This window comes from Heterodontus francisci, chromosome 27, assembly GCF_036365525.1.
Source record: "Heterodontus francisci isolate sHetFra1 chromosome 27, sHetFra1.hap1, whole genome shotgun sequence".
NCBI classification, from domain to species: Eukaryota; Metazoa; Chordata; class Chondrichthyes; order Heterodontiformes; family Heterodontidae; genus Heterodontus; species Heterodontus francisci.
This window is the reverse complement of record NC_090397.1, coordinates 39,923,142-39,949,139: the sequence shown is the minus strand read 5'-3', so window position 1 is coordinate 39,949,139 and position 25,998 is coordinate 39,923,142. Positions and strand designations below refer to the sequence as shown.

At 42.6% G+C, this 25,998-nt stretch overlaps 1 protein-coding gene across 1 annotated transcript in view; it reads left to right on the top strand.

The window, feature by feature from the left end:
• Window positions 1-25,520, top strand: part of mlc1 (modulator of VRAC current 1) — a 28,039-nt gene extending 2,519 nt beyond the window's left edge. The window contains exons 5-11 of the mRNA XM_068059733.1: window positions 12,418-12,519; window positions 12,959-13,030; window positions 17,002-17,118; window positions 18,614-18,670; window positions 22,548-22,670; window positions 24,897-25,064; window positions 25,446-25,520. Of these exons, the coding sequence (XP_067915834.1) occupies window positions 12,418-12,519; window positions 12,959-13,030; window positions 17,002-17,118; window positions 18,614-18,670; window positions 22,548-22,670; window positions 24,897-25,064; window positions 25,446-25,520 (714 nt within the window). The remainder of the gene's footprint in view (window positions 1-12,417; window positions 12,520-12,958; window positions 13,031-17,001; window positions 17,119-18,613; window positions 18,671-22,547; window positions 22,671-24,896; window positions 25,065-25,445) is intronic.
• Window positions 25,521-25,998: the final 478 nt, after the last annotated feature.

Here is a 25,998-nt window from a genome sequence, read left to right as displayed (position 1 = left end):
AGTTTGTTGGGGGGGATGGTCAGGTGCACAAGGTAAGTGTTTTGGCGGGTGAGCGTGGGAGAGGGAAGGTACTTAATTCTATTGTTATTGGGGGCTGAGGGAAAGGGGCAAGATCAATTTATTTAATTTTTCAAAATCACTCTCCCTTTAAATATTTAAATTGAAATGTAGGGCTCGAAGCCCTTTAAAAATGGCATCAGCGCCTGCGCAAAGGCAGCTGATGACATTGCTGGGTACAGACCGCCTGCCCCATCCACGTCATTGGGGTGGATGGTCTGCCCCAGCCATTTAAATGTGAGCCGCCATGCTTAATATTGTGGTGACTCCGTGAGCTGCGGCCTGCTGTCACTGTTTTTGCCCACCACCAATTACGAGGGCAGGACTATAAATCACGGCCCTAGAAAGCTGAAGAGGAGATGGAAAGATTGAGAGGCAGAAGCAGAAATGCAAGACAACAGAATAACTCTTCTGACTCACCGGGCAGAATCGACGCAATCTTGTGGGGGCAGGCTTCAAGGTGGGACTGGGAGGAATTTCAGAGAAATACACGTTGGGCCAGCGGCTTGACATGTTCCCGCCTCTGGGCGATCTTCCCAATCAGTGATAGATAGCCAATCTACATAAAGCCCATATGTGGACTGAATAGGCACACTGCCAAGATCTTCCCGCCAGTGGACAGGCCTCCCACTGAGGGTCAAGCCCAGCAGGTGCCCAGTGGCATCTTGCTGCTGGCTGGCCTGGGGCACCTGCGAGGCCTCCTCTTTTAACCCCCGCATTGGAGCTGCAGCCATCAGTGGGGCAAAGCTGTGGCCGCTGTCCTGTCCCCTCTACAGGGGTGGCTTTGCAGATGTGGCCACTGTTCATTTCATTCAAGTTAAAGCCACTTCAGAGGGCGCCTGAAGATGGAGGCCTTTCGCACTCTGACAGTTGCAGCACCCACTTCTGCTGGTGGGGTGACCGTCCTTCCAAGGATGCAGGCCTTCTGATTAGGTTTGTTGCCTCAGGGAGCCGTCCGCTGTCCTTCATTGGATGGTGGACCTGAAGGCAGCCTCTTAACTGGCTGCCTCTGGGAGGATCTCCTAGGCGGGTGCCCTGAGAGCCAAAGCTGGGTCGGGACCCGGAAATGGTCCGGACTCACATTCATAGCCTAAGCACAGAACATTCTGCTCACCGTGAGCAGTTTCACTAATACTAAAATTTAATGAAATGGAAGGTGCATTTCTTGGAAACAAGGCCCCGACCCACAATAAGCACTCAGTTAAAGGTCTGGGGGATTATAACAACGTTATTTGCAGTGCATAATAAGATATTTAATATTCTTTACCATGTGAGTAAATTCAAAGTAGCATGCATGCGCAAAAACAAAACAGCACATACTGCACCCAAATCCTGTTTGCATAGCCAGGTAGAATGATGGAAATTTTTGCAATCTTATAGACAAGGGAGCTATCAATTGTGTGCCAATTTTAGCCACTATCCTTTTGTAACAATTTGGTCCCATGCTTTTGATTCTAAATTAACTTGATAAAAAAAAACTGTGTTTCAAGATATAAAGCAAAATATTTCCCTCAGATTAAGGAATTGTCCTTGCATGTGCAACAATTACCTCAGATTTCCATTGCCCATCATATACATCAGGCCATTTGGGTCAATAAATTCCCTCATAACATTAAACTGCAGTCAGTATAACAAGTACCACTGTAAAATACTATTTTATTGAAAAATAATGTAACTTTTTTTTAATGCGACTGTAACCTAATAAGGGAACATTTTTTAACAACGAGTTATCTGGAATGCACTGTCTGAAAGGGTGGTGGAAATAGATTCAATAGTAACATTTAAAAGGGAATTGGATAAATTGTTGAAGACTAAACAGTTACAGGGCTGTGAGGAAAGAGCCAGGGGACCAATTGGATAGCTGTATCAAACAGCCAGCATAGACTCGATGGCCTAAATGGCATCCTTCTGTGCTGCATCGTTCTATGATGCTATCCTGTTAGTTTAATTAACAATAGATGTTATGGATGATACAAGCCTTCAAGCATCAAAAATTTGATGTATATCTATCAGTAAGCTATACTGATTGCGATGTGACTATTGTAAATATAATTATTTTCTGGGGGTGTGAGTGTTGTTTCTCTCTTGACTCTCCTTTTCTCCCATCTTTCTAATACTCAAGAATATGTTCCTTTATCTAAAAAGGTGAGTGATCTACTCACAGGCATCTGCATACGCCACCTCATTTTTACCTTGGGAGCATATTGATTTAAACTGATCCTCTTCGGAATTCTCAACCTCAGAGGGCTGTGGAAGCGCAATCATTGAGTATGTTTAAAGCAGAGATTGACAGATTTCTAAATACAAATGACATAAGGGAATATGAGGATAGTGTGGGGAAAAAGGCATTGAAGTGGATGATCAGCCATGATCATATTGAATGGTGGGACAGGCTCGATGGGCTGAACGGCCTACTCCTGCTTCTATGTTCCTATGCATAACCAATGCCTAAACTCGTATTTTAAATTAGTGCAGTACTGTTATCTTTTCCCTATTATTATTATTATTGTCACATGTCACAAACATTGTAATATACAACAAATCATTTTGTTCCTCTTTCTGTGCTGCAACAGATTCTACCTGCTAAATTGAATCAACTAAACTTTAAATGCTGTTACTGGAAATCAAAATGGCAGACGTGGTTAACAAATGAAAGTACTGATTGTTCAAAGTTCATTCACTCTGTGTGCTAATTGCAGATTGGCATTTCTGTTTAGAACAGTAAAATTGCCAAGCCAGTCCCGCTGCCAGCAAGTGCGGGCTTGGGAGCCCCAGTTTGACCTGACGTCAGGATTCCAAGCCCACAGTAAAATTATGCTCATAGACATATACTACACTGCAGCTGCATAACACATTATAGGGAATTGACCAATAGAATTTAAAATCGGCAGAGATGTAATATGGATGGCTGATCTGATATTGTGTGTTTTACATTCTTGGCATAAAGTCAAAATGACCTCCAGTATCTTGCCATGTAAGCTATGTTTTAACGCATGTCTTAACTGTTAGCATTGTTCTTCTGATCCCACAGGTGTCCATGAGGAGGAAACCCAAAAAGCAATCTTCACCCTATCTCCTACACCTTGCTGGATCATGTGTCACCCACTCCTATTGTGGCAAGCACCAATGCAGATACATTGACTCTGAGGAGGGGGTTGGTGGGAGTTCATTTGGCCAGTTTTAGGAAAACTACATGAATTACAGGAACACAACAGAACCAGACATCCATCACAGCAATAGATGTGGCACTATCAGTTACAGTGTCATCTCATGACCTAGCACAAGGAGGCACTGGGCCAACTGCATCCCCAAACACCAATCAGCCATCCATCACATTTCCTTCTCCCACTGGGGAATTAGGTAGTTAGAGCAATATGCTAGGTAATGGAAGACATGCACCATAATCTTTCAAAAACAGGATAAACTGGGGTAAGTAGCATTGAATTTAAACTCTATGCATCCCACAGTATTATGAAGAATAAAATTGACTTTATTTCTATTGTGCCCTGAATGCATCAGAGTAATGGATCAATATCCATAGTAAAGACAGTGGGATATTGTGTCAGCCTTAGCTAAATGGTACCATTTTTGTTTCTGAATCAGAAGGCTGACACTTCAGTGCAATGCTGACGGAGTTTTACACAGTCAGAGGTTCCCTCTTTTGGATGAGACATTAAATCGAGGCCCTGTTTACTCTCTCAGGTGGACATAAAGGACTCCATGGGACTATTCAAAGGAGATCAGGGGATTCCACTAGTGTCCTGGCCAACATTTATCCCTCAACCAACAAGCTATGGTGGTGGTGGGGTGTGTGATCAAAGGAGAACTTGCAGGTGGTGGTGTTCCCAAGCATCTGCTCCTGTTGTCATTCTAGATGCTAGAAGTCGCAGATTTGGGCGGTGCTGTTCCAAAAAACCTTGGAAAGTTGCTGCAGTGCATCTTGTAGAGAGCATGCATGTAATCACAGTTCACCCTTGGTGGAGAGAATGAATGTTTAAGGTGGTGGATGAGATGGCAAACAAATGGGCAGCTTTGCCTTGGATGGTGTCAAGTTTGTTGGACCTTCACTCATTCAGTCAAGTGGAGAGTGTGCCATCACATTCCTAACTTGTGCCTTATAGATGGTGGAAAGGCTTTGGGGTATCAGGATGTGTGTCTCTTGCCACAGAATACCAGCTTCTGATCAGTTCTTGTAGCCACAGTATTTATGTGGTTGGTCCAGTTACATTTCTGGTCAATTGTGACACTATCCAGGATTTTGATGCTGGGAGATTTAGCGATGGTAATGTTATTGAATGTCAAGGGGAGATGCTTAGAATCTCTCTTGTTAGAAATGGTCGTTGCCTGGCATTTGTGTGGTGCGAATGTTCATTGCCACTTATCAGCTCAAGCCTGAGTGTTTTCCTGGTCTTGCTGCATGTGGGTGTGGACTGCTTCATTATCTGAGGAGTTGTGAATGGAACTGACCACTGTGCAATCATCAGTGAACTTCCCCACTTCTGGCCCATGATGGGGTGAAGGCCATTGATGAAGCAGCTGAAGATGGTGGCATCTAGGACACTACCCTGAGGAACTCCTTCAGTGATGTCCTGAGGCTCAGATGATTGGCCTCCAACAACCACAGCACCTTCCTTTGTGCCAGGTATGACTCCAGCCAATAGTGAGTTTTCCCCCTCATTCCCATTGACTTCAACTTTATGAGAGCTCCTTGATGCCACACTTGGTCAAATGCTGCCTTGACATCAAGGGCAGTCATTCTCACCTTACCTCCGGAATTCAACTCATTTTGTTCGTGTGCGGACCAAGGCTGTAATGAGGTCTGGAACTGAGTGGCCCTTGTGGAATCCAAACTGAGCATCGGTGAGCAGATTGTTGTGGTAAGTACCACCCGTTAGTACTGTCAATGACACCTTCCATTACTTTGCTGACGATTGAGGGTTGTAACTGGCTGGATTGGATTTGCCCTGCTTTTTGTGGACAAGACATATCTGGGCAATTTTACAGGGCAGTTTGCCTACATTACAACAGTGATTACCTTTCAAAAATACTTAATTGGTTTTAAAACACTTTAAGATGTCCTGATGATGTGAAAGTCATTGTATAAATGCCAGTTTTTTTTCTTTTAGTTGATGTAGCATGGAGGCAATGGTGTGAATAGTGTTTCCTGACCACTTTGTTGTGCACATATGGATGTCGTTTTGTGCATTCAATGTAACGGGCACTTAAGTGAAATTCTTATCTATTAAAATATCATAACTGTTTAGGTCTGCGTTGGAGTTCTGATGGCACCTCTGCTGAATAGGTCTCAGTGTTATTCTGTATCAATAATTTTGCTTGGGCTTCATCTTCTGTGGTATAGAGAAGTTGTGCAAAAGGCAACAGCCTACTATGATCTTTTACACCTCTATGAGGCACTTTGGGATGCTTTTCCATGTTAAAGGCATTATATAAATATACGTTGCTGTTGAGACCTTGGCATGGCTGAGCTGCAATACCGTCCCTGATCTATCCAAACATCTGCATCTTTCTGATGGCATGTTTTACTATTAATATATTGGCCATGGCTGCCTCAGTATATTGTTATTCTCTTCCTCAAAGGGTTGATGAGCACATTGTTGGTCCCTGGACACAGCTGTTCAGTTTTTATGCTTCTTCAATTCACATAGGTGGCACTGTAAATTGTAGGAAAATTAAATAGCAAAAAATGAATGATTGCATCTAGTGTACTATTATGGACAGATGGGAAATTATAGGGGTGGTTTCTCTTTTCACCTCTCAACTGACCGCAGACAGTATTTTTTATTACAATTGTATTTTAACCCTTGAGCATTTTAATGGTCAGTAAACAGACAAATGACAGGTTTTCTTGTAGGTTTAAAGAAAGATAAATGTTTACTAAACAAAACCCCAAAATTCGCAACTTCACCCACACACACACATACACACAAGAGAAGATGGAGATTAAAAGATAGCATGCATTTAGGTCTGATGTTTTTAAAAAGAGTTCATTTCCTGGGAGGAAAATTTAAACGATGCAGGCCTGTTCTTCTTTTTCTCCTGGTTCACTGGAGTCAAGCTTTGGAGGGTTTCAGGTGGATGGCTGCTTGGCTGCAGACTTCTTTGGTTAATTCTCAGTTATAGTTTGTTGACAAAGATCCTGTTTCAATCTCTCTCAGATGTGGAGTTTCAAAGGTCACCTTTTCATCTCTGCCGCTAGGTAGTTTTTAAAGATGGTATTTGGCTGGGTCGTCATCTTGGCTGGAATAGATCTCTCTCAGCTTCCTGGCTGCTGGCTTTCTGTCTCTGCTCTGGCTTTCTGCACAGAAACGTCTCTTTTTTAAAAAAAAAATCCTTATCAGGCTTGGTTTCTGTTAGGTGACTAAAGTTCTCCCCCAGTGTTTTCATACAATAGGCTGGACTATCTAGTCACGTCGTCGGGAATGGCGGCGGGCATGGAACATGGCGGCTGTCTGGCACGTGACCCATGTGGCTGCACCACCATGATTACCCAGCGGGTGGCTGCTCCCCACCAATCGTGTGGCAGGGGCAGCATTGGTGATGCTGTGAACAGTGTCATCTGATGCAGGAGTATGTGCTGGCAGCATCTTTAAAAGGCTGCCAAACCTGCAAACAGTGTATCCAAATGAAGAGTTGACCCCTCCCCCCCCCCCCCCCCCCCCCCCACCGACATCCATAAAATAATGCAGAGTTGCTCCCTTCTCCCACTTATCCATACACACAATACAGAATTTCTCCCTTCCTCCCCCCCAACTTATCCATACACACAATACAGAGTTGACCCCATCCCCGCCTCGGTGGTGCTAGCTACTCATGGATGGGAAGTGTGAGTGCCACAAGATTGGGAACGGATGTTAAGACTGGCGAATTACCTTCAAATGGATGCAAAGAGGTACTTACCATATTTAAAGTAGGGTCCCGTCGCAGAGCAGCAAAGGCACCGCCAAGAAGCTTCACTGTCCCCAGGAAAATCGGAACTGGAAATTCCAGAGTCGGGATTCTGTGGTACATGCTGCGCTCCAATTCTCTGGCGCCCCCCGCCACGAAACCTGATGTCAGGAGGAGAACAAGATCGGCCCAATTTCTCTGAATGTGTGGCCATTGTTGGTGTCATTCTAGGTCTCCACCTGCCAAGAATGAGGCACACTAATTTTGTCATGAACATTGATTTTAAACTGTTACTGGATTGAAGAAAGGACTTGTTAGAGTCATAGATACAGCACTGAAATAGGCCCTTCGGCCCACCGAGTCTGTGCCGACCAACAACCACCCATTTATACTAATCCTACATTAATCCCATATTCTCTACCGCATCTCCACCATTCTCCTACTACCTACCTACACTAGGGGCAATTTACAATGACCAATTTACCTATCAACCTGCAAGTCTTTGGCTGTGGGAGGAAACCGGAGCACCCGGCGGAAACCCACCCGGTCACAGGGAGAACTTGCAAACACACTATCACAGGCGGTACCCAGAATTGAACCCCGATTGCTGGAGCTGTGAGGCTGCGGTGCTAACCACAGCGCCACTGTTAAACAGATCACCCATGACTGGAAATGATATTTGCATGTTAACAGACAGTGTTTGGAAGGACAAAGCAGCCATTCCCTGACACATTCAACACACAATTTTGATCACCAGTGTTGAAGGTAGGGGGCTCGCATTCCATGTTGACTGCTAAGATGGCCGAATACTCAAACAGACATGGTCAATCCAGCTAGTCACATGATTAACCTGCTAGGCAACCTGAGTTTTTTGAATTTGTACAAACAGTTTGGGCAAAAAGCAGAATGCTCCTGGACTGAGAAGGTCTTCCTGGCTAGCTTGCCACAGCCTCTCCCATCTCTTTCTCACAAGCCTCTGAATCCACTGAAGACACATGAACCCCAAGAGAGAAAAGTCTTCTACAGCGAACAAGGTTAAGAAGAATACTGGGGCCAAATGAAAAACAAGATCTATCTACAATCAAGGACTCCACAGTGAGCTCGAAGAACGGTAACAAAAACTCTTCAGACATTGCCTCAAACTTTTCCACTTTATTTTTCTTCTCTTTTCTGTCTCTATTTGCATGTGTGTATCGCGTATGCATCAGCTAGCATGGGTGCGTCCTGTATCCGTAGGCATTAACTGAATTAGAGTTTAAGTTTAATAAAATTTCACTTTTCTTCTTTAAACCTAAGAAAGCTTGTTTGTGTTGGTGTCTTTGTCTTATAATTGGAAAGCAGTGAACAAGGATTCACCAAGGGGGAGCTAAGAACACAGGGTGGTTAAAATTAAACAGTAAGATCAGGTGAAGGCTGAGAGGCCTAGACACCTTTCTCACCTGGTTGTAACAGTTGGACAATGGTGTTTGAATTTTGTTCATCTTGATAAAGTGGTGTTTAGTCACACCTATTGCCCTTTGTTTGGGTCTGGAGACTCGATGGCTGCAAAGCTCATTGTTCTTTCAACTGGTTGGAAAAAGGTAGCCAATAAACATTGAATGGGGCCATTATCATTTCTAGTGCTTTCTTCAAGACTGGTCCAGACATGATGGAAGGAATTTTATGCCCTTTCCCCCAGGGTGGGTTTGGAGGCGGGGACAGCATAAAATAGGGTTTGATGGTGGCGGTGGAGGAGGCATTTAGGCAGGGGGTTCCTGCCACCATCCTGCCTCTGCCAAAATCTAGAGCAGGGCAGGAAGACTGTTCACATCCTTCCTGCCCCGCCACCAACTGAGGTCCTTAACTAGCGAATTAACCCCCAGTTAAAGGCCTTTTCCCGCTGCAGCCGCAATTAGCCATGCAGCAGGCAGCCCTGACGCGTGGAAAGCACTCTACGGAAAAACGTGCAGGCTGCTTCCTGGCTCCGGGGGGAGGGTGAGGGTGGGTCACTCACTTAGTGCCTGAACAAGGGACCCAGCATTAGGAAGGGGAGGAACCCGCTGAGGGCCACCGCCCTGCCCTTGCTGCCGACTCCCCTCCCCGTGATCTCTACCCCATGAGATCCCTCCTGCCCTGACGTATCTGAGGCCTGGATCCAGCGACGCTCTTTGGCCTCCAGGATGATCACCTACAGCAGCAGCCACCGCCTCCATAGTGGTGTTGGAGTTGCTGGCCTCTGATTGGCTGGCAGCTGTGAGAGGGTGGGACTTCCGACGATGGGATCCTAGACCTTATGGAAGGTCTGCCGCTGACCCCTTAAGTGCCTGATTGGCACTAAATTCAGCTGGCCTACTGGAAAAGAGGTGACGTGGGGATCTTGGCATCAGTTTCTCCTGACGTCGAGACCCCCACCATCAGGATAAAATTCTCCCCGATGCTGGGTTCCATCTCCAGCAGTCACTACGTATATTTGCAGTACAGGAGAGCTCACTTGCCCTCTTACTCCATTTTGTCTTGTAGCAAAAGTGTGTTCATTTATGGGAGGTCAATTCATCAGTTTGTAGTTCATAATTGCTCCTTGCATGAGCGTGACAGTACTAAGCATGCAACTAGATAAATTTGTGCTTTTTTGTCACAGACGAGCTTTGCATGAACAAAGCAGAACACGTTTCTGTTGATATAACAATTGGGTAATTGTAAAGCTCCATGCATGCCATCAGTAATGCCCTTTGGGAAACTCAACACAAATCTTTCATGCCATTGGCTGCATTCTATGAAAAAAGTGAAGAAATTAGCTTTGGCAAACTAAACATCTAGGAACTGCTTTATGTATTAGTGCAATGCTTTATGTCTTGACATATATTTTTGTAGCGCTTGTTTAAAAGGACCCTGCAGTGTAGAAATTCAAGGTTGTGATCACCTTGCCAGCCAGTGGCGGAGCTCTTCTTGTTACGGAACATGGTTGTTGAAGGTTTTATTTGAAGAAGTGGCATATTTCTGTAAAATGTAGGTAGTGAAGACAAATCTCCTCCGACATGTCTAAGTAGATTCAACTTGGGTTATAGAAAGAAAAAAAATTTCACCTTAAAACTTAAAATGTGTTTTGTAGCAGAATGGAGATGGAGGCAGTTTTCAGGCCACAACTGACCAGTCCTATCATACAAACCTGCCAACATACAAATTAGGAGCAGGAGTAGGCCACTTGGCCCTTCGAGCCTCCTCTGCCATTCAATAAGTTCATGGCTGAACTGATTACTCCACATTTCCACCTACCCCCGATAACCTTCCACCCCCTTGCTTATCAATAATCTATCTACCGCTGCCTTAAAAATATTCACAGACTCTACTTCCACCGCCTTTTGAGGAAGAGAATTCCAAAGATTCACGACCGTCTGAGAGAAAAACATTTCTCCTCATCTCTGTCTTAAATGGGCGACCCCTTATTTTTAAACAGTGACCCCTAGTTTGAGATTCTCCCACAAGGGGAAACATCCTTTCCACATCCAACCTGTCAAGACCCCTCAGGATCTTATATGTTTCAATCAAGTCATCTCTTACTCTTCTAAACTCCAGTGGATACAAGTCTAGCCTGTCTGATCTTTCCTCGTAAGACAGCCCACCCATTCCAGGTATTAGTCTAATAAACCTCTGTACTGCCTCCAACGCATTTACATCCTTCCTTAAATAAGACCAGTACTGTACACCGTACTCCCAGATGTGGTCTCACCAATGCCCTGTATAGCTGAAACATAACCTCCCTACTTTTGTATTCAATTCCCCTCTCAATAAATGCTAACATTCTAATGGCTTTCCTGATTACTTGCTGTACCTGCATATTAACCTTTTGCGATTCATGCACTAGGACACCCAGATCCCTCTGCATCTCAGAGCTTTGCAATCTCCCACCATTTAGATAATATGCTTCTTTTTTATTTTTCGTGCCAAAATGGACAATTTCACACTTTCCCACGTTATACTCCATTTGCCAGGTCTTTGCCCACTCACTTAACCTATCTAATCCCTTTGTAGCCTCCTTATGTCCTCTTCACAAGTTACTTTCCTACCTATCTTTGTGTCATCAGCAAATTTAGCAACCATACCTTCGGTTCCTTCATCAAAGTCATTTATATAAATTGTAAAAAGTTGAGTTGAGGCCCCAGATCCCTGTGGCACACCACTCGTTACATCTTGCCAACCAGAAAATGAGCCATTTATGCCTACTCTCTGTTTCTTGTTAGCTAGCCAATCTTCTGTCCATGCCAATATTTTATCCCCTCCACCATGAGCTTTTATTTTCTGCAATAACCTTTCATGTGCCACCTTATCAAATGCCTTCTGGAAATCTAAGTACAATACATCCACCGGTTGCCCTTTATCCACAGCACATGCAACTCCCTCAAAGAACTCCAATAAATTGGTTAAACATGATTTCCCTTTCACAAAACCATGTTGACTCTGGCTGATTTCCTTTAATTTTTCTAAGTGCCCGCTATAACGTCTTTAATAATAGCTTCTAACATTTTCCTTAAGACAGATGTTAAGCTAACTGGCCTGTAGTTTCCTGCTTTCTGTCTCCCTCCCTTTTCGAATCACTAATCCAGATTGTGCTAAACATATGCTGCAGCTATGGTGACCAGCTCCATGTATAGATTTGGACATATGCAGAAAGCACATTAATAGTTGGAACAGAAACTTCTGAAGACAGTTCCCCATGGTCAATGTCAAATTGGTGTGACAGTGTCTGTAGATATTCTGTAGGTATGGGCAATCAGATTATGCTGGCTGTTGCTCACCCTGCCCTGCCTTGTTCCTTGCATTATCACTGAACTCTTGACATATTGTAATTAGGGTGCTTCAAGGAAGTATCCAACATTAGGGCCAGTCAGGCATTTGCATATTTTGTTTGTGCCATCAGGTCATTTTGGAGGTAAGTTGGGAATATGAACCTCTTCATGTGCTAATCCTCTTCCAAAGGGAGATATGTGAACTTCTGTCTCTAGATGTTGAATTGCAGGTACCAGCAGGCTAGTATAGAGTTACAGTCTACACTGGTGAGTCACCAGTCCAAGCGGAAAGGATGGTTTGTGTCCCAACTTCCTGGAGGGTGAGGTCGCAGACGAGTTCTGCTAGAGGGGACATCAATGAGGAATTTGCGGTAGTATACAGAAGAATGCTAATGAGGATGCACACAGAAATGCTGGGTACATTAGCTGGCCTGCCAGACAATCTCTTGTCACCCACAAGTGGTGTTATTTAAATAGGCAGGCACACAACTTGCAGGTGAGTTGATATACACTAACATCTGCTATTGTAAAGATTCTGGAGGTATTGTGGAGTATTTTTTTGAGGTGTTGTGGTGAGTTGCTGGATTTAAGTAAGGATTCTTTCTTTATATATTTAGGCTAAAAAGCAAAGTAGTTGATAATTAAATTGGCTCATTTAATGCATGTATAGTTTACAATTTTTTTTTCATAGATAAACTTTAATCTGGTTTTACTTGTACTTCTGGAAATACTCATGGCAAGTAAAGTCATCCTATCAGCAAGATCTGACACTGAATGCTGTAAGAGAAAGAAAGTAAGTATTCCAATTGCAAACCTTCAGACAAGTAAACCATACACTTTAAGATGTAGTAGTGACTTTCAGCTTAAGAAGCTGAATGTACTGAATAAAAACACTAGTTTTCAAGCCGACTACTAATGCTGTATTAGTTTGGTGGAGAATGTTAACTAACCATGTCTACAGGTTTTTCTATTGTTGAACTATAAAACTCAAAACACAATCAAAGCAGTTTTATGAGCATTTAAATTACGTGATATTTTAAATATATTAACAGCTGTTTTCTTATGTTTGTACATATATACATACTGTGTACACTGATATGGAGGATAAAAATAATACTTTGCACTGGAGTAACAGGTGTGAATTTTCTGAAACTTCATGATTTTCTCTTTTGGTGTAAATGCCTTGCATTTTAATTTTATGCTGATGTATCTTTTATACAATGTATCTGCAGCTCCTGTCATATGACGAAACAGCTTTACTGTATCACATAAAGTTCCCATCTCGTACTCTGAAGTCCTATTCAGTAAGTAACTATTGCTCAAGATCTATAATGTTCAACATTGATTGCTTTTTTATAGTCGTTACTTGAAAAGTCTAATCATGGGAATAATCAATGATGAAGGATCACCCGCCGAATCTACAAAACCTGACATCGCAAACTTTTTTTTGTTTATCTTTGTCATACTGGTGGCACCAGTCCTTACCAGTTCTACTTGAGAAGGGATGTGAGTGGATAATGTGCTGTTATACCTGTTATTAGAGCATGGGGAAGAAGAGGAAAGATAAGCAAAGATTTGAGTATACATCTGGAGATGAGAGATGAGAGGCAACCAACCTGCTCCCAGGCTTCTGCAGATGAGAAAGGGGCCATTAGAAGGCACACATCTTCCAGTAGTTATTAGTGCTTTTGATTTTCCTAAACCATAGCCTTACATAGAATCTACATTACATAAACTGGTCATTTAGCCCAATTGTTCTTTATTGGTGTTTATACTCCAAACTAGGCTCTGTCCACTCTATGCCTCCATATCCCACTGTTCCCTTCTCCCTCAAATATGAATCAAGCCTCCCCTTAAATATATCATTGCTATTCTCTTCAATCACTTGATGTGGCAACGTGTTCCACATTCTTACCACTCTGTCTGTAAAGGAGCTCCTTCTAAGTTCCTTATTTGTTCTGTCGGTGCCTATCTTATATTTATGGCTACTTGTTTTGGACTCGCCCGTAGTTGGAAACATCCACCATATTGAACCTCTTTATAATTTTGAAGAACTTTATCAGGTATCCTCTTAAACTTGGCCAGAATTATCCTGCTGTTTTCAAATAGAGCCATGGAATCTTTTACGCTCACTTGAAAGGGCAGACAGGATGTCAGGTGCAGCATGCCCTCAGTACTCCACTGATGTGTCAGCCTTGATTTTGTGCTCAAGAGTGTGGGATAGGACTTGAACCTACAGCTTTCTGGCTCAGAGGCGAAAATTGTACCAACTGAGCCACAGCAAATGATGAAGCACTGGATTGAGTTTAAGTTCTTCCTTGTTTGTTTGAGAAAATCAAAAGCGCAACTATCTATTGGCAATTGCCTTCTAGTTTCCCTTTCATAGTCTCGTTGCCAGAAGCCTGGAAACATGTTGGCTGCCTACTGTCCACCATGAGATTTGCAAGGCACTGTGGAGAGCACAGGAACTGGGGAAAAAGTTGTTTTTGTTTCATGATGGTCTTTGTCTAAAGTTATTTCAATCAGTGCAGGCAGTACCTTTTGAAAGTATTTTTTATATTCGTTCAGACTAATTGAATTAATTTAATGGGCAATATCCTTAATTAAGTGCCATCACAAGGCAAAAGCAGTGCAAAGATTTCCAAGAGATATTTTAGGATCGTGCACTCCTACTTTACGGGAAGAATATTAACTGCTTGACACTTTGGGAGCAAGGACGGCAGTGCGGAGTGTGTACCTGGTGGTGTGCAGGAAACATGGAGGTCGGGAATTGGTCGGATCCTTGGGTGTGGGGTGGGCAGGGGAGGGTCAGGGTTAGTCTGATCCCGGGAGAGGGGGAAATTTGGCCTGTAATGGAGGTGCCTGATGGTGGGGGGTTTGTGGGGTTGGGTGGGTCGCCAGCAAGAAGAACTCTTGGCTGCCCTTGCTTTGCTGCAACTGGTGGGTTTACTTATGCCCAAGAAACAGAACTGCCCACAGTTAAACCAGCAAAGCAGGTTAAATCCAAGGCTTTTCAAGCTTCATTAACATATTTAAAACACCAACATTCCTCCTGGGAGCAGATTGGCTGTTTGGTCTCTTGTTCCGCCTGAGTGAAAGCCAGTAGTTGGCAGGTTGGAGCTGGCTTCTTGACACACTTTTGGGTAATTTAGCACCCCACCGTGACCAATCCCACTTACTCCCCCATGTTAAAATTCCACCCATATGTTAGGATGTGGCCCACTGTGGATTCTGACTGGGAAGCAGATTTTTTTTCAGTCTTGGTCATTATTCTTCCTTGATTTTCAGTTGCTAAAAAGTGACATCAGAAAATTCTAAGAAGTTTGAGTGCAATGCTTTGTAACTTCTGAAAATTTAAAAACACTCATATATCTATTGATACCCTTTGTATACAACTGACTTGATCTGAGCACAATGGTCAAATTTGTAATGAGTGGAACTGCCTTATTTAAGTCTTGACTACACTGTACTTCCATAATAATATTTAACATTTATGTTTATCCATTGACCAGATTAATATTTCTCTCATGCTCTTATTCATCTGTTTGGTATTGAGCTGATAGGATAAACATGTAAAGCATTTACACCATTCTTCTTTCAAATTGGTCGCAGCATGAAATTCATTTATGTAGGTACAACTCAGCACAGGAATTGTCTGATATTTATTTTCAGTTGGAGGGAATATTTAGATAGAATGTTGGATCATTGCTGATCTCTGGCACTAGCTAATGGACTGGTATAAATGTGATAAGGTACTTTTTAAAAATTTGTTTTTTGTGGGATCTGGGTGTCACTGACTAGGCCAGTTGCCCATCCCTAATTTTTTTTTTAATTTCCAAAATATACTTTATTCATAAAAATCTGTAAAAATTACATTGCCAAACAGTTTCCAAACAGCACCAAAAAATACAAACATTGCAAGGGAGATCAGTTTCCTTCAATACTGTCATGAGTTTCTTCCCAACCCTTCCGTTTCACAATTGTCATGTCAATTACAGTTTTACATTTACAGCAATTGAGAATATTAACGATACAGTTCGAGGGGTTTCCCATGGATCCAGCCCCTCAGTCCAGCTTGGTGGGGGAACCTTACACTGTGCTCTTTCCCCATTGAGCCTTTGCTGCGGCTGCCCCAAGCTTTAGTGCGTCCCTCAGCACGTAGTCCTGGACCTTGGAATGTGCCAGTCTGCAACATTCGGTGGTGGACAACTCTTTGCGCTGGAAGACCAGCAAGTTTCGGGCAGACCAAAGGGCGTCTTTCACCGAATTGATAGTCCTCCAGCAGCAGTTGATGTTTGTCTCGGTGTGCGTCCCTGGGAACAGCCCGTAGATCACAGACTCCTGTGTTACCGAGCTGCTTGGGATGAACCTTGACAAAAACCACTGCATCTCTTTCCACACCTGCTTTGCAAAGGCACATTCCAGGAGGAGGTGTGCGACCGTCTCTTCCCCACCACAGCCAACACGGGGGCACTGTGAGGAGGGGGCGAGACTTCGGGTGTGCATGAAGGATCTGATGGGGAGGGCCCTTCTCACCACCAGCCAAGCTACGTCTTGGTGCTTGTTTGAAAGTTCTGGTGATGAGGCATTCCGCCAAATGACTTTGACGGTCTGCTCGGGGAACCATCCGACAGGATCCACCGTTTCCTTTTCCCGTAGGGCCTTGAGGACATTCCGTGCAGACCCATCCCTAATTACCTTTGAACTGAGTGGCATGCTAGGCCATTTCAGTGGGCATTTTAAGAATTGACCACATTGCTGTGGGTCTGGAGTCACATGTAGGTCAAACCAGGAGGACAACAGATTTCCTTCCCAAAAGGACATTAGTGAACCAGATGGGTTTTTTACAACAACCGACAACGGTTTCATGGTCACCATTAGACTAGCTTTTAATTCCAGATTTATTAATTGAATTCAAATTTCACCGTCTGCCATGGTGGGATTTGAACCCATGTCCCCAGAGCATTAGCCTGGGCTCTGGATTACTAGTCCAGTGACATTACCACCACGACACCACCTCCCCTCTCTCGACCAGTATGTGATTGATGTAAACAGATGATGAATTCAGTTGTTAACTATTAATAAAATATGTCTGTAATATATAAGTTGCATGCAATGCTTTCAGTCTTCAGCAGCATTACATTAATTGCAACTATTAGGGCTAGCTTGGTGAAATTACATGGTACTCTTTGAAGACTGCTGGAGTAAATGGTGTCCAGTGAAATCATGCATTAACTATGGAAACTATGTCAATGCTTTCTTTGAATGTCCGCAGGTAGTTGAAGTGATTGTGGCAATTTGTGCAGTGTTCGGTGGAATTATTGCTCTGAATATGGGTGCTCTGGTTCCTGGACCTTACCTGTCTGTGACATTCTTTTGGATTTTAGCTGCAGTAAGTTAATAGGAAATTTAATAACAGTTTGTATGAATTTTGTATTATCATAATCAATTAAACAGGATTGGAAAACCTGTAATTGATTTTGAATAAGCAAAGCTTTTTTTTTCAAATCCAGCTAATAAAACTATAAAATTGTAACAATTCAATCAGATTTTGATCAATTTCTATTTCTATTTCTGCTGAATGGATTAGTCTAGTTATTTATATTTGCTTACCTTTGCATCAACAATGAGTCTATCAACTCACTTTTCACCAAGGACATAATTCATATGTTTGGGAATACAGCTGATAGGATAACTATATAAAGAGTTTACATTTTCCTTCTTTCAAATTGGTCTCAGCATGAAAATCATTTGAGGTGGACACATTTATGCAGGATCAACTCAACACTGGAATTGTCTGATATATATCTTAAAATATTGGGTTATTGTAAAGATCACCATTCCGATGTAAAGGGCATTGCTTTACAAAAGTGCTGACTGCAAAGTGGTGTGATGAGATTTTATACTTGTGCATGGTTTGGAGTTTACTCTGCATTTTCACCCAGATACATCTGTGAAATACACAAGTTCTTCCTAATCCAGATTGTTTTTTTTTTGTTGGGAATGAAACTGTGGGTATACCTATTACCTAAAGTTAGTGAACTGGTTACTAGAATGTATTTTGTTGTTCATAATAGAGTGGGACCAGCAGGGAAAGCCAAAGCCCACTTTTATTGTAGCCATTACTTGGACCAAAATGTGAAGGGTTCCCCTTTAAAGCTAACCGTCAAACCCTCGACCAGTTGTTTGTTTTCCCAAAACATTATAAATTTGGCCTGACAGCTCAGGATGACAGTCATTTCATTACAGCAGTACTCCAAGCTATATCAGAGACACACCATCAATTTTAACACTATTTTGATATACTCCCATTTATATACATATAGATTGATGCAATGAGGAAGCTTCACTTGACTCAAGAAATCATAGCACTGGTGTTTTACCTGCTGCTCCCCATTTGTTCCATTGAAAAGTTCACTATTGGTTAGATTCCTTTTTTTTTGAAGAAATCAACTTCCACATGAAAAGTCTTTGCCCATCTTGTGACCTGCTGTGTGTATCTGTGATAAAGAGAGAGAGAGAAAGAGAGGATTGCTTCTATTACTCAAAGTTTAATAATGTCTCCTCTGGACAAAGCAAAAAGACAGCCATACGGAACAAGGTTTTATATACTATATTGAAGGGGGAGATCAGCCCCATGATGTGAATTCCCTGCAAGAATAGTTGTTCTGTCCCCTCCTTCCCCCAACCATGAAACCAATATCTGATTTCTGTGGGGAAGTTGAACTTCTTTGAATAAATGTGGTCTTTTTACTAATTGGTCTCTTGAAAAAGAGATAATGGGTTTAAAGCACAGCTTTTGTGAACGTCTGTCTTCAGGCAATTTCAAATAGGACTGAACTTAACACACCTTACACAACTTTCTTAATGATTGTTTGTTCTTCCAGTGTTTTCCTGGTGCTATTGCAAGCCATGTGGCAGCAGAATATCCCAGCAAGTTCTTGGTATGTAGTTAACAAATGCGATGAATTTCTATTACTCAGTAACTTTCATTTTACTATGAGATCTTCCTTGGGATCAAAGCATTTTATCTGTTGTAATGCATTGTATAGTATTGTGATTATCCAGTAATGTAAGTTTGGAGCCAAGAAATTTGTGCCCAGAAATTTGGGAACAATCCTTGGGTCTGAATGGTGAGGTCTGAGGTTGCTTTACCATTGAGACAGCAAGCTGTGAGGAGTAGCAGGCAGCTCACTGATGATGCGTGATGCAATATCAGGCCTTTGCAATGCCAGTAGCAGTCCTTAGGTAAGTGATTACAGGTGACTGGGAAAGGTGGTGGGGTGTCGACAGGGTCAGGAAGGGGGTTGACTGGACCAACTATTACCAACGGTTGCAAATTCCTCTTTCTAATCATGTTCTGGGTAATTCCAAGATTCAAATTCTGACATTTCTGTTACGTTTGGTTCTAAGGTTCTTTTGCTGCAGTATAGAGGAATAGGTAGAATTGCTGTCATTTTAAGAATTGCTATGAGTGAGAGGTGGAATTTATTTTCCAAATGGCAGGAACTATTGCTCAGTAAAGAAACAATTATCTCAGATCATCCTTAATAAAGAGGAAGCGATCCATTAGTATAATGCTTTTAAAATTCAGATCATTGAAAATTAAGTATGATTAATATTTATAGCCTTCACAAAATCCTGCCTGTTTTCGTTGATTTAAAAAAGAACTATTTAAACCACGAGTAATTGGGCTGGATTTTCATTATGGAGGCGGGGAACCGGAACGTGGTCTGGTTTTGGGTCAGGAATGTGCCTCCTGCAGGAGGGTGATTCAGATTGCAATTTTCAAATGGTTAAGCCCTTAATTGGTATGGAGATGGGTATTCTGTCCTCTTTGAGCCAGTGGGATTGAAAATGTCAGTGGCTCATATCTCATGTAGACTTCCATGGCAGCCATTACTGAGGCTGCTGGTTGCCCTAAGAGAAACATCTACCTTCCACAGCACCAGAGGGAAGCAAGATGCACAGGGAAGCTGGAGGCCTGGTACTAGGGTGATGCCCACCTGGGTCTAATGTTGCAGGCCTTGAGGGAGAGGAGGAAGCCCCTCTTCCCAGAGGATGGCAGGAGGAGGCTACTTTGTTGTGCAGCAGGGGCTCTGTTCAGTGTTATCCCCCTCTGCCCCCTCTGCTTCCTCCTCTCTTACCTCCTGCTCTTCCTCCGATGAGCTGACTCCTTCCAGGGCCTCACTGTTCTCAAGGTCCACACCTCTCAGGAAGATCATGTTATGGAGAGCACAGCAGACCACAACAATGACCAAGACCCTTATTGGAGGGTGCCACCTGACTGATCCAAGCACCAGAGGTGCAACTTCACAAACCTGATGGCTTGCCCAATGGTTGGCCTGCTGAGCAGGTGGCATTGGTTGTTTCTCCTCTGTGCCTCTCTCTGGAGCTCGCATAGAGTGGGTCAGTAGCTATCTCTTCAAGGGATTTCCCTTGCCCCCTTGTATCCATCCATGCACTTCAGGAGATGAAGTGAAGTACGAAGGCAGCCTGGACGGGCAGAGGATAAAGGAGTCATGGCAGTTGCCAGGAGAGCGAGCGCACACATAGAGGAAGCTCTTGTTGTGGTTAAAGACCAGTTGGACGTTCAGGGAGTGGAAGCCCTTCCTGTTAATGGATCTCGCTGGCTGGTCACTGGGTGCCTTGATGGCCACTGGGGCACAAGTTATGATGCCCTGCACCTGGGAAATCCAGCAATGGATGCTGAATCCAATGCCCTCTGTGCCTGCGCAGAGGCCCATCTATGTCAAAGTGAATGTAGTTCCCTGCCTCCTGAGAATTATATCTGTGATCTGCCTGATGGCCTGATGAGCTGCTGACTGTAAGATGTCACCTAGGTCCACAGCTGATCCCTGGAACAACCTGGCTGCATAGAAATTCAGGGCAACAGTGACCTTGATGACTACAGGTAAGGGACTGCGATGGGGGCCATGAGGCCTCGGGTCATTGTGGATCAGAACACACAGGATCGAGACCATCTGCCTGGGTACGTGCAGACTCCTACGGCACTAGTGCTCTGTTATTTGCAGGTCAATACCTCTTAGGCTATGCACCTGATGTCTTCCCCTTGCATCCTCCTGCTGTCCAGAAAGTTGCAAATACTGCAGCTCATCCTGGCTTTTCTGTCCAATGTCAGAGTTACCTGTTCCCATCCGAACTCCCTCAGCTGGCCTTTGTGTGGTCACCAGGCCTTGCCCTGCCAACCCCAGGTGCCCAAGTGATGCCAGCATTCTCACGTCTCTTTCTGGTTTCCTGTCACTCATCACTGAGAAAAACAAGTCTTACAGTTGCAGCAATGGCCACTCTTTGGCACTTTTGAAGCAGCTGAGCTTTTCTTTGGGCTTTTAATCAGTCCTTCTCATAGCCCTCATGGCCCCGCCTGCTGTGGCCACATCTTGAACACCCTGTCACGATCCCCCCCATGGCATCCTCCAGATTCCCAGCCTTTAAAAATTAAAAACTGGGGCTGACAAGCCTGTTAATGAGCTCTTCAATGAGCTCAACAGGCACTTAATTGTAGGCGTGTGCCTGATCCGTTTCGTCCTTCTGGACCAGAGCTGACCTCCATGAACATGATCCTCAAATCGCGTTTGCCTCCAAACCTGCTTTTAAAATCTGGCCCACAGTGACCCGATCGAGAAGATTGGATTGGAGTTGAATGGAATGTGAGATACTGAGTATTTACTATCTCATACTGCAGTACAGTTATGCTAATTTAACACTGTATAAGCTAGCTCATTTCAGTCCAAATGTTGAGCTCCTTGGAACCAGTGGGCTGAATTTTACGCTGCCCCAGCGGGCCAGATGGTGGCGTTGGGGCAGTGTAAAATTGAGTGGGAGGCTTTGCGAGGCCTTCCTGCCCCGCTCCCGCCAACTTTACGGTGGTCGGGGTGGTGGGTGGTGGGGAAAAGTAAGGGCCTTCGCCCGCCTCCACGAGTACTTTACCCGTGGTACGTGGGCATGCTGGGGACATGAAAGGCCACCCACCTGGGGAGAGGGGGTTGCCATGGCAGTCGGGCACGGGGTGACCAGTTGAGGACTGCCCCCGCCTCCCAACCCACCCCCGGGACCCAAGACACCCACCAGTCCCCCCAAACGACCACCCTTACCTTGCCGCCATGACCGATCACTCCCATCCTGGCGAGACAACCCCAACTTACCTGCAGTCCCGGCTCCGTGGCATCCTCCTCGGTCAGCCAGGTTGCAGGCCAGTAGCTCACTAAGGCTGGACTTCCTCCCTCAAGTGTGTGGAAGTCGTGTTTCGGGACAATTAAAGCCCAGAGACCCGTAAAATGCAGGTCGGATCCCCCAGCTAGGCGGAAGCGGGTTCACCACCTAATTTTATGTCGGAGGCGAAGTCCCATCTGCCTAAGGTAAAATTCGGCCCAGTGTGTCTCTCGCAAATAAACAAAATTAACAAAAGGGGTGGTTAAAGTTTCATGGTTTGACTATTTTTTTTTAAAGGAACTGTTAATACTCATTGCAAGGTTATTAGATCTGGCATTTATAGAACTATCTGTCTAATATTTTCACAATACTTTCTATTGTAAACGGGACAATGCTAATCTCATAGGAGGCTCAACAGTCATGTTCTGCTTCGAAAGTCAGAGGTTCTGAATTGTTTGATCATCGATGTACATGTGAATGATAAATTACAATTGCAATGTGATGGTCTATACAATAAATATATTATATCCTATGTATAACTTGCTTAGCATATGGGTTGTATATTGGATTTTTATCTTGTGAATGGTTGGACATTAAAAAGTGTGTGGCATTCTCTAATTATGTACAGGTAATTTCTTTGTTGTTTAGATTGAGGTCCTAATTGCTATAAGCAGTGTCACAACTCCAATGCTATTTACAGCCTCTGGATATCTATCCTTCAGCATTATGAAATTCATTAATATTTTTCGACATAGTTCAACCAGTTTGCGTGTAAGTATGCCTGCTGAGAAGAAAATTCTTCATTTTCTGTGGTGCTGTATTAGTGCAATTCATTCCAGACCACAGCTATAAATATTAAGTACTATGCTATATATAACGTATAATTGTCGAGGTTGGTCTCAAATTAGCACCTTAAAAATATGTAATGGAGTTCAGATTATTGGATTGGATAAAGGCTTCTCCTGAGCTGCTAATACCAGCTACTAGTTATTTCCATATTGATATTAGATGTGAATAAAATGTTTAGATACTGCTACCCCTTTAAATGCACTTAAATATTGTGGCCCCTTTAAGTACATTTCCTCTGGCTATTTGCTATTGTAGCTGTAATATTACTTGTTCCTCTGATGCGTGAACTATTGTAAGACTCACAGGAATACAAGTAATATTGGAAGAATACATGTGTTTTTATTGTAACTTAAACTGGAACAAATACACAAACAGCTATTACAGGAGCACACCTACACACATCTTAATCTTTTGGGCTACACCCACAACTCTGTGGTCATGTGTGATACGACATCACTTCCTTCGGTGACTCTTCACATACAGCCTCTGAGTGTGATCCCACAACAGTTTTTGTAATAAAGATTGATACTAATCATTACAGTAACAGATTTGGAAGTAAAGATAATTGTAAATTTAACTTAGACCACAACAAAATTTTACAATAGTATGGTATGTCATTTCCAAGGGAAGAACTCAGGGGCAATGTTATGTTGCTGGGTTTTTCCTTCTGGGCTCAGCTTTTCAATATAACCAAGAGCCTTTGGTTGAAAGGCTTTGTGATGGTATAAAATTGAATTCATTTTGGCCTTCTTAATTAAACCCTTGGTGGACCTAAGATTGAAACAACTCTGGTAATTACTTGGCAACACATAGCCACTCTTGTTTAGGCTATCAATATGCTTGGATGCAAAATGGAGATGGATAACTTTGTTGCATGATAATGGAGATGTAACGTTTTTGTTTTGTGATTGGGTCCATACCTGGTTTGGGAAAAGAATGAGTTGATGTCGCTATATTTACAAAAGGATATGGGCCAAAAATTTATTTGCGTAAATCTCATTTATGAATATTGTAATCTCCCATCTCAGTAGCCTTGCTGAGGACAGTAACTTAAGAATGCAGCTGGTATTGAATAGAAAGTGCATGTAATGTATGCTTAAATTCTGCTGATAGGAGTAAAGGTTGGCTATTTCAAACAGCTTCACTGTGATTATATGAAAACTTTATTTTGAGTTCCATGGGTGACTTACTTGTCATTCCTGCTTTGGTCCCTCTTTTTGATTGTCTCTCTCTTCCCCTATGAGTAGCTCACTAGCAATACTCCAGTTAGGAGAATGGAAAGATGGATTATTAGCTCTTTGGAATTCACTAATGCAGTCATTGAAAGAGCTCCTTTCTTTATGGTAGCATAAGTACTCATTAAGAAGAGGGTTACTTAAAAAAAAACTTATAAAGCACAGCAATGTGCACATTTTTAAGGCACGAGTGAACATTTAAAGTCTTTTTCTCTCAAGAAATATCTCCGCTTGTTTGATAAAGACATTTTGAATCCTATTTTGGGCATAAGTTGCACAGGCATTCGTTGCCCTCTGGCACCTTACCAAAGTGAACTTTCACAATGAATATCAGCAAGCAATTTGACCACAGCAATCACAGACAAGCCCGATGTTCTCATTCAATGTTCACACATGCGCAGGGATCACTCGATAGAAACTGGGATCAAGAATCCTGCCAGTGCACATCTCTCTAACCTAAAGGCACCAAGATCAGGTGTCATCCCTTGCTGCTGCCCCATCTGAGATCAGTTAACTCGATGCATACTGGATTTAATCTGACCTCCATTCTTCAACTATTCAGTGGAGAAACTAATGTAGTCATTGAAAGAGCTCCTTTCTTTATGGTAGCATAAGTACTCACTAAGAAGCGGGTTACTTTAAAAAAAAACTTATAAAGCTCAATTGCAGAGTATTAAAAGGAGTTTAGAATTGTTTCCACTTTTGGGATTCTAACATAAAAACCACTGAGGTATACAGTATGTTCTTATGGGTAGAGCCATTCATTTCACTCCAGAGTTAAGTGATGCTTATCATTAGTATTAGCCAATTCTATTTCATTTCAAACTGAAAAATAATTATTGCTATTTCTGAAGCACAATTCCCTTAATAAAATTTCCTTGAAATGTAACTTGTTCTGATTTTGTTATTTCAGCTGTCTTATGATATACTGGTGTTTGTTCTGATGCTTTTGTTGCTGGTTCAGTCCAGTCTCTCACTTGCCACAGTCATCCACTGCATGAGCTACAAGCTCCAAATCAAATATTATGATTCAACATGGAATATGTCAGACCTCCAAAAGGAGAACTGCAAGAAAGTTGAGGCAAGTATAAAAATGCCCAAACAACTACATAATGAACCAGGGACCAAGGATTTTCTCTTCTCCACTTTTCTGCCTATGAAGTAAAATCATGGGCTAGTAAATACTGGAGTGAAGAACTATACTATAACTCGCCTAAGCCAAATATTCTGTCACAGTTTCTTTCCTTTACTATTTGGGTGAGGAGTTGACTGGTAATTTTATTTTGTAACATTGCAATTAATAAAAAGGCTACCTTGTTATACTTCATGAGCTGAAGCCAGTGGATTATTTTCCCATATTTACTGATAGTATAAGTTAAGCATTGCAGTCAGTTTATTAGTTTCTTCGTTTTGCCATAAAATTATTTTACATTGGATTGAAATGATTATATTTCTTATTTAGATACCCAAAGCCTCTACAAAGGACTTTGACAAAGACAAGGCATGGAAAGCTGTCATGGTACAGATGGTGCAGTAGCAACAAACTGTTTTCTGGATGTTCCTTCAAATAATGGCACCAGCACATGACATGTACATTTATTTATCAGTTGGTCATTTTAGAACTTTGCATATTATCCAACATTAAAGTTTTAGGTAAACAATGTAAATAATGTAATTTACATTCAAATAAAGCAGTACGTGTGAATCAAATTGACATTAACAAATGAATGTTAGTTTAAAATGTGTTTCTTTTGCGTTAACCATTCATGTAATATTTTCCACAATATTGATTTATTGACATCGTAACTACAAATTTTTGATTATGTACCAGAGTAACTGGAGATAAATTATTATATCCATTACAGAAGTTTGAACACACAATGGCGAGCATTAGTTTGAGTTATTGGTGTACAAATTAAAAACTTAAGCTTGACAACAGCAACACAAATCAGAGTGTAATATTTTGCATCAAATGAAAACTGTCCTGCACTTTACAAAAATGTTATTCATTCATG